At 38.4% G+C, this 13130-nt stretch overlaps 1 protein-coding gene across 2 annotated transcripts in view; it reads right to left on the bottom strand.

Moving 5' to 3' along the window:
* Positions 1 to 13130, bottom strand: part of ABCB7 (ATP binding cassette subfamily B member 7) — a 165634-nt gene that overhangs the window by 52739 nt on the left and 99765 nt on the right. For both annotated transcript variants that reach the window (XM_045473023.1, XM_045473024.1), the window contains exon 4: positions 5039 to 5158. In XM_045473023.1, the coding sequence (XP_045328979.1) occupies positions 5039 to 5158 (120 nt within the window). The remainder of the gene's footprint in view (positions 1 to 5038; positions 5159 to 13130) is intronic.

A 13130-nucleotide genomic window follows, 5' to 3' on the forward strand; every position in this document is an offset into this window, starting at 1 on the left:
AACTGCAGGAGGGAAGGCAAGGCACACATTTTATTCATTTTTTTATTCCCAGCTGCCTAGCACAGTATCTTGTATCTAAAAGTCACTCGACAAATGATGCTCAATACATAATGCTATGATCTGAATATTTGTGTACCCCTGCCAAATTCACATGTTGAATTCCCCCCAGGGTAATGACACTGGAAGTGGGGTCTTTAAGAGGTAATTAGGCCCTTATGGGATTAGTGCCCTTATAAACAAGTCCCCAAGATCCTTCTTGCCTCTTATATCATGTAGGTCATAACAAAAAGCCATATATGAACGACCTAGTTTATGGTGCTTTTTACTGCAGTGTAAATGGACTAAGACACATATATGATCCCTTACTTTATATAACAGATGCATTCTTGAAGAAAAGGGATATTGATTATATTTTTACAAAATACACTCTCCCTTGAAATTATTTTATAATGTTAAATATAGCTTATTTTCGTTTGCAACAGATTCTTAATTGAGAAGGTATTTTTTACTTTAATGTCCTGTACTCTCAAGTTCTCTGTCAACTAAGTGGTTCCAAAGATGGTGTTGATTGCAGAGTATAAGTAAACTTTTTTATAACATTAAAAAACACACTTATTTTATGAAAACAGATGATTTTAGTAAGTATGTTTTATATTTTCCTTAAATCCTGGCATGGCTGTTATGTGATATACTAACAGAAAGACTAAATTTTTTAAAATATTTTTTAATGTTTATTTTTGAGAAGACAGAGTGTGAACAGGGGAGGTGCAGACACACACACACACACACACACACACACACACACACACACACACAGAATCCGAAGCAGGCTCCAGGCTCTGAGCTATTAGCACAGAGCCCAATGCAGGGCATGAACCCATGAACCGTGAGATTATGACCTGTGTCAAAGTTAGATGCTTAACTGAATGAGCCACCCAGGCACGCCCAGAAAGATTACATTTTTTAAAAAATCCTTAGATCTCAAAATCCCCAGATTAATGATAATGTGATACTCCTAGGACAGATGTGTGGATGGTAAGAAAAGGCAATGCATATGATTTGTAGGGATTTAAGGAAGGAAGGCAGATTGTGTTCTCTCTATCTCTGTCTCTTGGTGGCAGAAACCCTAAAATATATCTCATAGAGGACCCAACATATTAAAAATAGAATTGCTGCAATTCAGAAGAAACACCAACCCATTCTTCTTGGCCTTGTCTGGGCTGCAAGACATCTTTACATAATACAGTTTATCTTACAAATCTTTGCTGTAGACAATGATAGCCTTAAGACCTTCAGAATGAAAAGAGAATTAATAGGCAAATAAGTAAGCAGATGGCATGCTGTGACCCCATATGTTAAACATGAAATCCTCCTCCCTTCTGTTTCTTCTCACTTGATATTTCTGTCTTTCTGCCTCCCTTCTCCCTCATGGATGCCTCTGGTCTTGCTATGAAACTACCACATGCTGCTCATATGGCTGGGTGGCATTCATTTATAGCTGAGAAGATCCCTGAACCCTGCCTTAAAATTCCCAGAAGTATGTGGAGGAGGTAGGGAAGACCAGAGTATAAAGGAGAATAGATTGGTCCAAAGTGCTTATACGCCAAGGCATGTTGAGAAAAAATAGGAAGCCAAGAAATGAAAGGGATAACAATCCATCTTTGCACACCCAGTATAAATCACACCAGCAATACTAACAAAATTAAACAATGACCAGGTTTTAAAGATTGAGAGAGTAACCACTTTAAAGTAAAGACAGTATAGAAACTAGAAAAATGATGTTAGGAATGGTTAAAAGTTATCACTATATATTCCTAAAGCTATTCTATGGTCTAGTTCCTGCTTAGTTAAAAATACCCAAAAAACTGCTTTTCTATATGCTCTGAAAGTACAAGCATGCACTCATCATAACATCAGGCAATTTATTCCTTTTCCTAACTCAAAAGTAATCAAACATACTTTCTGAGGACTAATTTTCTATATTCATTGCTGTTTACTTGTAATTAGTTTATATGAGGTTAGTACAGCATATCTATTCTATGGGTGCTCAATATTTATTGATAGAAGAATCAAATATTAGCCTTCTAAAAATATTTCAGTCTTTACGGAAGTTACCTTGATCTAGGTTTTATACCGACATTGACCTGTCACCAAGGAACAGAAATTTGTATTTTGAAGGGTTGAAATTCATTCTAAAGATAAAATCACGTATTAACACTGCTCCTTTTGGCTAACCTAATTAGCCATGTTCTAAACTGTTCTCTTCAATTCAAAAGAAAGTTCAGAAAACAATCTGCCTTCAACTTGTCAGCAAAGTACTTTAATTCAGCTAATAAAGAATAAAGGCCAATTTGCTAATTCTGCCTTGCACAAGAGCTCAGAATAAACTTTATCTTTAAGCAATTTGTAGGTAAAAGACAATTCAGCAATCAGTACTGAACTAAAAATTTAAGAGTTAAAAGAATTTTAACTGAGAACAAACTGAGGGTTGATGGGGGGGTGGGAGGGTGGGCGATGGGTATTGAGGAGGGCACCTGTTGGGATGAGCACTGGGTATTGTATGGAAACCAATTTGACAATAAATTTCATATTAAAAAACATATAAAAAAAGAGTTAAAAGAATTTCAATGTTAGCTACCAAACTTAGATTTGTATTATCCTCTCTGTTCAGCTTAAACAAACAGAATAAAGTATGGATCTTAGTCTATTGTTCAGTATCTTGATTTAGTCCTCTCCCAGGCAAGAGGTCCAGTTCATTGGGAGTACTCAACAGAACCCACAGATGAGAAAGGAGAAAAGACAATGAACAGCTAGACTGAATTATTCTAGTTTTATTCTCCAATCACTCCATCCCTGTTTCCATTACTGTTTGCTTCCCTACAGGAACACAATTATCACAGGTTCTGTCTGTAGTCACCTTCTATTTCTGCTCTTTCCTTTGGTGAACTAATTTGCATTCTTTCTACTATTACTTCTTTTTCCCCACAACTATTACCCCTAGTCTCTCTAGCCTGGGGATCCTTCCTAAGATTGTCTAGCATTTTGTATAATCAGCTACATATCTGTCTCAACATTCCATTAGCATCTCAAACTTAACATGCCTCAAACCAAAATTTCATCTTCCCAAACAAGACCTCCTAACTTCCTACCTACTTCTGTTAAAAGTATTGTATTTCTCTTATCCTTGGCATCAACTTTGAAATCCTATTTCTCTTTTACTTCTAATATCTGATCCGTTGCTAAGTCTTGTTGACTCTACCTCCTTCACCTCACAAAATCTCTGGCATCTTTTCCCTGCATATTACCATTTCTACCACTACTCCAGTACAAAGTGCCATTACTTTTCATCTAGACTATTACATTAGCCTCATAACAAGGTCGGTAAATATTGCCTGAATGAATACATGAAATGAAAATCAATGGTATCCCTATTTTAGTTGTCTCACCACCCTAATCCATCTTATGCAAAAGGGTCAGATTAATTTCCTAAAGCACAGCTCTAACCTTATTACTCTGCTACTCAAAATACATGTTGCTACTTCCAACATAATTAAATTTTTGTTTCACAGTTAAGGTATTTCACATGGAGCTCTATCTTTTAAGGTTACCTATAATTTCTCTGAAACACTATCCCCTCACTGGAGCAAAGCTGGACTACTCACTACTCTACACATGCTTACGTCCTCTCTCAATCTGTTCATTTTACTCCTCTACCTTTAACAATCCTACTCATCAATCCAAGACTATCTTAGACATCACTTCCTCTCCAAAACCTTTCCTGACTCCCCATCTTGGTGGTTCTTTCCTTTGAAATCCCAACACGTGAATGTACTTCTTTCAAATCATTTATGACTTACTTCGCATCATAGCAATAAAGTATAACTTGTCTTCTCTTGGATGATTTGAGACAAGAAATGTGCTTTTATTTATGTTTGAATACCCTGCAGAGCCAAGAACAGTCCTCTGTATAAGTTCTCAATACTTATTTTTAGGGTAGGGAAAAGAATGAGTAAATAAAAAGGAAAATACATGACATAGAGAAAAAAGTAGTAAGATCTAGGTTCTAAAACAATATATTAACCCTAACACATAGCAAAACCTCATTTATATTTTTCAACAAACTGGTTTTTTTTTTTACCATATTTTTGATGAAATCTAAATTATTTTTAACACATATACTTTACTATGTGCCAAGCATTCTTTTTTGCCTTTTGTATGCTGATTTAATTAATCCTTACAACCACTGTATTTAACCTTATTTTACAAATTGGGAAACTGAGGCATGAAGACTAAGCGATTTGCCCAATGTTACAAGGTTAGTAAGTGCCAGAGCCCAGGAATTCTGATTGATTCCAAAGACTATATATGTACCATGACTATATTTTGTACCTAAACATATATATACTTTACTGAATTTAAAATCTGAATGAGTTGAAAATAAGGGTTTTTTTTTTCTTAAAAGCTCAGAGTCATTATAACTGCCTTACTAAAACATGCTATATATAGTACAGAAATAAACTGAAGAGGCTGCTAAGATATAAAGGGCCCCTATACTGAATGGTACCAAAATGCCTAGTTTTTGTGGGTGTTTTTTTTTTCTTTTAACTTTTCCAGTTTGTTTTTTTCCCCCTTCACACTATTGTTTACCACTTATGGCATTCAATGTGCCTAAATGTGCCTTCATCATCTTTTCAAATTACTAGGAACTGAGAACCAAGCTTACCAGAAATATGTATTAAGTAAGAACCAACAGGTCTCTAAGGAGTTTCTTTTATAAATTTCCTTATGCTTTGTTACACAATGATCTGGTTTCAGGACTAAATTCCATTAAGTTGAGGCCATTAGAAGTCTGATCCACAGATAAATTGGGCACTACCATGTAATTTCTGACGGTATAAAATAGTTATGTAAATGAGGGTCCTAAAAGTTAACAATGCTCCCCCCAAAGTAGCTTATATCAGCCCTTTTCATTATTAGAAAATGTCATACTATTTTTTAGTTATAGCAATGAACAATGTATAATTTCTCCTATTCTTACCTTTGCGCCCCCCAAAAATCCCAGAGAAATGGCAACCCTAGCTCGTAGATCTGGCCGGTCTTTGGGCCACACATACGAAAGCATTGCTTTTATGATTTTCCGAGTATCAACATCTTTTAACTGTTGAAAGAGAGAAAACAAAGCAATAATTAACATGTTATTTCAAATATAACTATATTTCAATAATGTAGAATTATGTAAATATTTAAGAAAAATTTGAAAACATTACAAACATAACTTTTTTAATTCAAGTACAACTATCATACAGTGTTAATGCAATCCCTATCAAAACACGAACAACATTTTTCATAGAACGAGAAGAAATAATACTACAATTTGTATGGAATTACAAAAGACCCTGAATAGCCAAAACAATCTTGAAAAAGAAGAACAACCCTACAATCCAGCAATCACACTACTGGGTATTTACACAAAGAATACAAAAACACTAATTCACAGAGATATATGCACCCCTATGTTTATAGAAGCATTATTTACAATAGCCAAGATACGGAAGCAGCCCAAGTGTCCACTGATTAATGGAATGGATAAAGAAGTGGTATACGTGCACGCGCGCGCGCGCATACACACACTGGAATATTAGTCATAAAAAGAATGAAATCTCGCCATGTGTAATGACATGGATGGAGCTAGAGAGTGTAATGCTAGGCGAAATAAGTCAGTCACAGAAAGACAAATACCAAAGAATTTCACTCATGTGGAACTTAAGAAAGTGAACAAACATGTAATGGGGAAAAAGCAAAGAGGGAGAGAGAGACAAACGAAGAAAGAGTTTCTTTTTGTTTTGTTTTGTGTACTTTTGAGAGAGAGAGAGAGAGAGAGAGAGACAGAGACAGAGAGAGCACGAGTGGGGGAGGGGCAGAGAGAGAGAGGGAGACACAGAATCTGAAGCAGGCTCCAGGCTCCAAGTAGTCATCACAGAGCCCAACATGGGGCTCAAACCCACGAACTCCGAGATCATGACCTGAGCGGAAGTCAGGCACTTAACCAACTGAGCCACACAGGTGCCCCAACAGATTCTTATTTATAGAGAACTGATAGTTAGCAGAATAGAGGGGAGTGGGAGGATGGATAAAATAGGTGATGGGGATTGGGGAGGGCACCTGACATGATGAGCACTGGGCGATGCATGGAATTGCCGAATTACCATATTATACACCTAGAACAAATAGTACACTGTATGTTAACTGGAATTAAAACAAAAACTTAAAAAAATGAAACTGGAGGTATCACAATCCTGGATTTCAAGATGTACTACAAAGCGGCAGTAATTAAAACAGTATGGTACTGGCATAGAAACAGACACGGAGGTCAAAGGAATAGAATAGAGAGTCCAGAAATAAACCTGCACTTTTATGGTGAATGACTCTATAACAAAGGAGGCAAGAATATCCAATAGGAAAAAGACTGTCTCTTCAACAAATGGTGCTGAGAAAACTGAATAGCTACAGGCAAAAGAATGAATCTGAACCACTTTCTTATAGCATACAAAAAAATAAACTGAAAATGGATTAAAGGCCTAAATGTGAGACCTGAAACTGAAAAATTCCTAGAAGAAAATATTGACAGGAATCTCTTTGACATCAGCTGTAGAAACGTTTTCCTAGTTATTTTTCTTCTGGCCAGGGAAACAAAAGCAAAATTAAACTATTGGGACTATACCAAAATAGAAAGCTTCTGCACAGGGAAGGAAATCATTTTAAAAAAGGCAACCTACTGGGACTTCAACACCTCACTTACAACAATGGACAGATCACCTAAACAGAAAATCAATAAGGAAACAATGGCTTTGAATGACACACTGAACCAGATGGACAAAACAGATATATTCAGAACATTTCAACCTAAAGCAGAGGAATATACATTCTTCTCCAGTATACATGGAACAATCTCTAGATTGCTGAGACACAAATCAGCTCTCAACAATTACAAAAACATTGAGATCACACCGTGCATATTATCAGACCATGACGCTATGAAACTCAAAATCAACCACAAGAAAAAATTTGGAAAGATAACAAATACTTGGACACTAAAGAACATCCTAATAAGAATGAATGGTCTAACGAAGAAGTTAAAGAGGAAATTAAAAAGAACATGGAAGGGGCGCCTGGATGGCTCAGTCGGTTTGAGTGTCTGACTTCAGCTCAGGTCATGATCTCCTGGTTCATGAGTTCAAGCCCCACATCGGGCTCTGTGCTGACAGCTCAGAGTCTGGAGCTTGTGTTTCTGTCTCTCTCTGTGCCCCTTCCCTGCTCACGCTCTGTCTCTCTGTTTGTCAAAAATAAGTTAAAAAAAAAACATTAAAAATTTTTTTAAAAAGTACATTGAAGCCAATGGAAATTATAACACCATAACCCAAAACCTCTGGGACATAGCAAAGGCTGTCATAAGAGGAAAGTATATACCAATCCAGACCTTCCTAAAGACGGAAGAAAGGTCTCAGATAGACAATCGTACCTTACACCTTAAAGAGCTAGGAAAAAAAAAAAAGCAAATAAAATCCCAAACCAGCAGAAGACAGGAAATAATAAAGATTGGAGCAGAAATTAATGCTATCAAAACCAAAAAAAAAGAGTAGAACAGATCAATGAAACCAGAAGCTGGTTCTTTGAAAGAATCAACAAAATTGATAAACCACTAGCCAGTTTGATCAAAAAGAAAAAGGAAAGGACCCATATAAATAAAATCAAGAATGAAAGAAGAGACTTCACAACCAACACATCAGAAATAAAACCAATAATAAGAGAATATTATGAGCAATTGTACACCAATAAAATGGGCAATCTGGAAGAAATGGACAAATTCCTAGAAACATATGAAGTACCACAGCTGAAACAGGAAGAAATAGAAAATTTGAACAGACACATAACCAGTAAAGATCAAATTAGTAATCAAATATCTCTCAAAAAACAAGAATCCAGGGCCAGATGGATTTCCAGGGGAATTCTACCAAACATTAAAAGAAGAGTTAACAACCTATTCTCTTGAAGCTGTTCCAAAAATAGAAAGGGAAGGAAAACTTCCAAACTTTATGAAGCCAGCAATACCTTAATTCCAAAACCAGACAAAGACTCCCCTAAAAAAGAGAAATATATACCAATTTCCCTGATGAACACAGATGCAAAATTCCTCGACAAGATATTAGCCAACTGGATCCAACAATGCATTAAAAAAAATACTCACCACGACCAAGTGGGATTTATACCTGGGATGCAGGGCTGGTTCAATATATGCAAAGTAATCAATGTGATTAATCACATCAAAAAAATAAGGACAAGAACCACATGATCCTCTCTATAGATGCAGAGAAAGCATTTGACAAAATTCAGCATCCTTTCTTGATAAAAACCCTTAAGAAAGTAGGGATAGAAGGAGCATACCTCGAGATTATAAAAGCATACATGAAAGACCCGACGATAATATCATCCTCAATGGGAAACAACTGAGAGCTCTCCCCCTAAGGTCAGGAACAAGACAAAGATGTCCACTCTCGCCACTGTTATTCAACATAGTATTGGAAGTCTTACCCTCAGCAATCAGACAACACAAAGTAATAAAAGGCATCCAAATTGGCCAGGAGGAGGTCAAACTTTCATTCTTCGCAGATGACACGATACTCTATATTGAAAACCCAAAAGATTCCACCAAAAAACTACTAGAACTGAACTATGAATTCAGCAAAGTGGCAGGATATAAAATCAATGCACAGGAATCACTTGCATTCCTACACAACAACAATGAAGCCACAGAAAGAGAAATCAAGGAATCGATCCCATTTACAGTTTCACAAAAAACCATAAAATACCTAGGAATAAATCTAACCAAAGAGGTGAAAAATCTATACACTGAAAACTATTGAAAGCTTATGAAAGAAACTGAAGAAGACACACAAAAAAATGGAAAAATATTCCATGCTCCTGGGTAGGAACAACAAATATCGTGAAAATGTTGATACTACCCAAAGCAATTCTACACATTCATTGCAATGTCTATCAAAAGAACACCAGCATTCTTCACAGAGCTAGAATAAACAATCCTAAAATTTCTATGGATCCAGAAAAGACTCCGAATAGCCAAAGCAATCTTGAAAACGTAAACCAAAGCAGGAAGCATCACAATCCTGGACTTCAAGCTGTATTACAAAGCTGTAATCATCAAGATAGTATGGTACTGGCACAAGAACAGACACTCAGATCAATGGAACAGAACAGAGAACCCAGAAATGGACCCACAAACAATGGCCAAGTAATCTTTGACAAGGTAAGTTAAAAAGAATATTCAATGGAATAAAGACAGTCTCTTCAGCAAATGGTGCTGGGAAAAGTGGACAGCGACAGGCAGAAAAATGAACCTGGACCACTTTCTTACACCATACACAAAAATAAACTCAAAATGGATGAAAGACCTCAGTGTAAGACAGGAAACCACCAAAATACTCGAGGAGAAAGCAGGCAAAAACTTCTTTGACCTTGGCCACAGCAACTTCTTACTCGACATGTCTCTGGAGGCAAGGAAAACAAGCAAAAACAAACTACTTGGGACCTCATCAAAATAAAACGTTTCTGCACAGCGAGGGAAACAAGCAGCAAAACTAAAAGGCAAACCACAAAATGGGAGAAGGTATTTTCAAATGACGTATCAGATAAAGGGTTAGTATCCAAAATCTATAAAGAACTTAACAAACTCAACACCCAAAACCAAATAATCCAGTGAAGAAATGGGCAAAAGACATGAATAGACACTTCTCCAAAGAAGCCATCTAGATGGCCAACTGACAAATGAAAAAATGCTCAACATCACTCATCATCGGGGAAATACAAATCAAAACCACAATGAGATACCACCTCACACCTGTCAGAATGGCTAACATTAACAACTCACGCAACAACAGACGTTGGCAAGGATGCAGAGAAAGAGGATCTCTTTTGCACTGCTGGTGGGAATGCAAACTGGTGCAGCCACTCTGGAAAACCATATGGAGGTTCCCCAAAAAACTGAAAATAGAACTACCCTACGACCCAGCAACTGCACTACTAGGTATTTATCCAAGGGAACAGGTATGCTGTCTCAAAGGGGCACACGCACCCAATGTTTATAGCAACACTATCAACAATAGCCAAAGTATGGAAAGAACCCAAATGTACATTGATGGATGAATGCATAAAGAAGATGTGGTGTATGCGCGTAAACACACACAATGGAGTATTACTTGGCAATCAAAAACAATGAAATCTTGCTGTTTGTAACTACGTGGATGGAATTTCAGGGTATTATGCTAAGCAAAATTAGTCAGAGAAAGACAAATATCATATGATTTCACTCATATGAGGTCTTTAAGAGACAAAAGAGATGGACATAAGGGAAGGGAAACAAAAATAATACAGAAACAGGGAAGGAGACAAAAATGTAAGAGACTCTGAAATATCGAGAACAAACAGAGGGCCACTGGAGGGGTTGTGGGAGGGGAGATGGGCTAAATGGGCAAGGGGCATGAAGGAATCTACTCCTGAAATCATTGTTGCACTATATGCTAACTAATTTGGATGCAAAGTAAAATAAAATAAAATAACATAACATAAAATAAAATAAAATGGTAATGTACTGAATGCGAGAAGATATTTGCATACATAACTTTCATTCTGAATCTGAGGTCAATATCTTTCAACCTCAAAATATCCTGGAAAAAAAACTATTTCAATTGCATTTAAAAAGCTACTTATGGAGAGACTCTAGGGAAGATGGCTTAGGAGGACACTGGGCTCACCGCGTGTCCTGCTGATCACTTAGATTCCACCTACGCCTGCCTAAAGAACCCAGGAAACCACCAGAAGACTAGCAGAACGGAGTTTCCAGAGCCAAGCGCAGACCAGAGGCCCACGGAACAGGGTAGGAAGGGCGGAGAGGCGGTGCGCCCTGCACGGACTGGCGGGAGGGAGCCGGGGCACAGGGGCAGCCCGCCGGTAAAGCAGAGCCCCCGAGTCTGGCTTGCAAAAGCGGAGGAGCCAGACAGAGTGTGTTCCGACAGCAAGCGGGACTTAGCATCTGGGAGGTGATATGTTAACAGCTTTGTTCGGAAAGCGGGAAGGCTGGAGGACAAAGGGAGGGAGAGTTGCTGAGCCCCGGGACGACAGAGCTCAGTTTGGCCAGGAACAAAGGCGCTCGCCAGTGCCATCTCCCTTGCCCATCCCCCAGCCAAAATCCCAAAGGGAACCAGTTCCTACCAGGGAACTTGCTTGCACGGCTGAAACACCCAACACTGTGCTTCTGCATATCCATCCTCCAGCGGGTGTGAGTCCCTCCCACTGCCACAGGGCCCCTCCGGAAGTAGATCACGGAAGAAGAATCAAGCTAAGCCTGCCCCTCCTGCCCCCCATGCACCTTGCCTACTCACCAGAGCTAATACGCCAGATCCCCAGCACCACAAGCCTGGCAGTGTTCAAGTAGCCCAGATGGGCCATGCCACCCCACAGTGAATCCCGCCCCTAGGAGAGGGGAAGAGAAGGCACACACCAGTCTGACTGGGGCCCCAGCGGTGGGCTGGGGGCAGACATCAGGTCAGACTGCGGCCCTGCCCACCAACTCCAGTTATACACCACAGCACAGGGGAAGTGCCCTGCAGGTCCGCACCACTCCAGGGACTATCCAAAATGACCAAACGGAAGAATTCCCCTCAAAAGAATCTCCAGGAAATAACAACAGCTAAGGAACTGATCAAAAAGGATTTAAATAATATAACAGAAAGTGAATTTAGAATAATAGTCATAAAATTAATCCCAGGGCTTGAAAACAGTATAGAGGACAGCAGAGAATCTCTTGCTACAGAGATCAAGGGACTAAGGAATAGTCAGGAGGAGCTGAAAAACGCTATAAACGAGATGCAAAATAAAATGGAAATGACCACGGCTCAGATTGAAGAGGCAGAGGAGAGAATAGGTGAACTAGAAGATAAAATTATGGGAAGAGGAAGCTGAGAAAAAGAGAGATAAAAAATCCAGGAGTATGAGGGGAAAATTAGAGAACTAAGTGATACACTAAAAAGAAATAATATACGCATAATTGGTATCCCAGAGGAAGAAGAGAGAGGGAAAGGGGCTGAAGGTATACTTGAAGAAATAATAGCTAAGAACTTCCCTGAACTGGGAAGGAAAAAGGCATTGAAATCCAAGAGGCACAGAGAACTCCCTTCAGACGGAACTTGAATCGATCTTCTGCACGACATATCATAGTGGAACTGGCAAAATACAAGGATGAAGAGAAAATTCTGAAAGCAGCAAGGGATAAACGTGCTGTAACATATAAAGGGAGACCTATAAGACTCGTGACTGATCTCTCTTTTGAGACTTGGCAGGCCAGAAAGGATTGGCAGGAGATCTTCCATGTGTTGAACAGAAAAAATATGCAGCTGAGAATCCTTTATCCAGTAAGTCTGTCATTTAGAACAGAGGGAGAGATAAAGGTCTTCCCAAACAAACAAAAACTGAAGGAATTCGTCACCACTAAACCAGCCCTACAAGAGATCCTAAGGGGGACCCTGTGAGAAAGTACCAGAGACATCGCTACAAGCATAAAACATACAGACATCACAATGACTCTAAACCCATATCTTTCTATAATAACACTAAATGTAAATGGACTAAATGCGCCAACCAAAAGACATAGGGTATCAGAATAGATAAAAAAACAAGACCCATCTATTTGCTGTCTACAAGAGACTCATTTTAGACCTGAGGACACCTTTAGATTGAGAGTGAGGGGATGGAGAACTATTTATCATGCTACTGGAAGCCAAAAGAAAGCTGGAGTAGCCATACTTATATCAGACAAACTAGACTTTAAATTAAAGGCTGTAACAAGAGATGAAGAAGGGCATTATATAATAATTACAGGGTCTATCCATCAGGAAGAGCTAACAATTATAAATGTCTATGCGCCGAATACCAGAGCCCCCAAATATATAAAACAATTACTCATAAACATAAGCAACCTTATTGAGAAGAATGTGGTAATTGCAGGGGACTTTAACACTCCACTTACAGAAATGGATAGATCATCTAGACACACGGTCAAT

Source organism: Leopardus geoffroyi, chromosome X, assembly GCF_018350155.1.
Source record: "Leopardus geoffroyi isolate Oge1 chromosome X, O.geoffroyi_Oge1_pat1.0, whole genome shotgun sequence".
Taxonomy (NCBI): Eukaryota; Metazoa; Chordata; class Mammalia; order Carnivora; family Felidae; genus Leopardus; species Leopardus geoffroyi.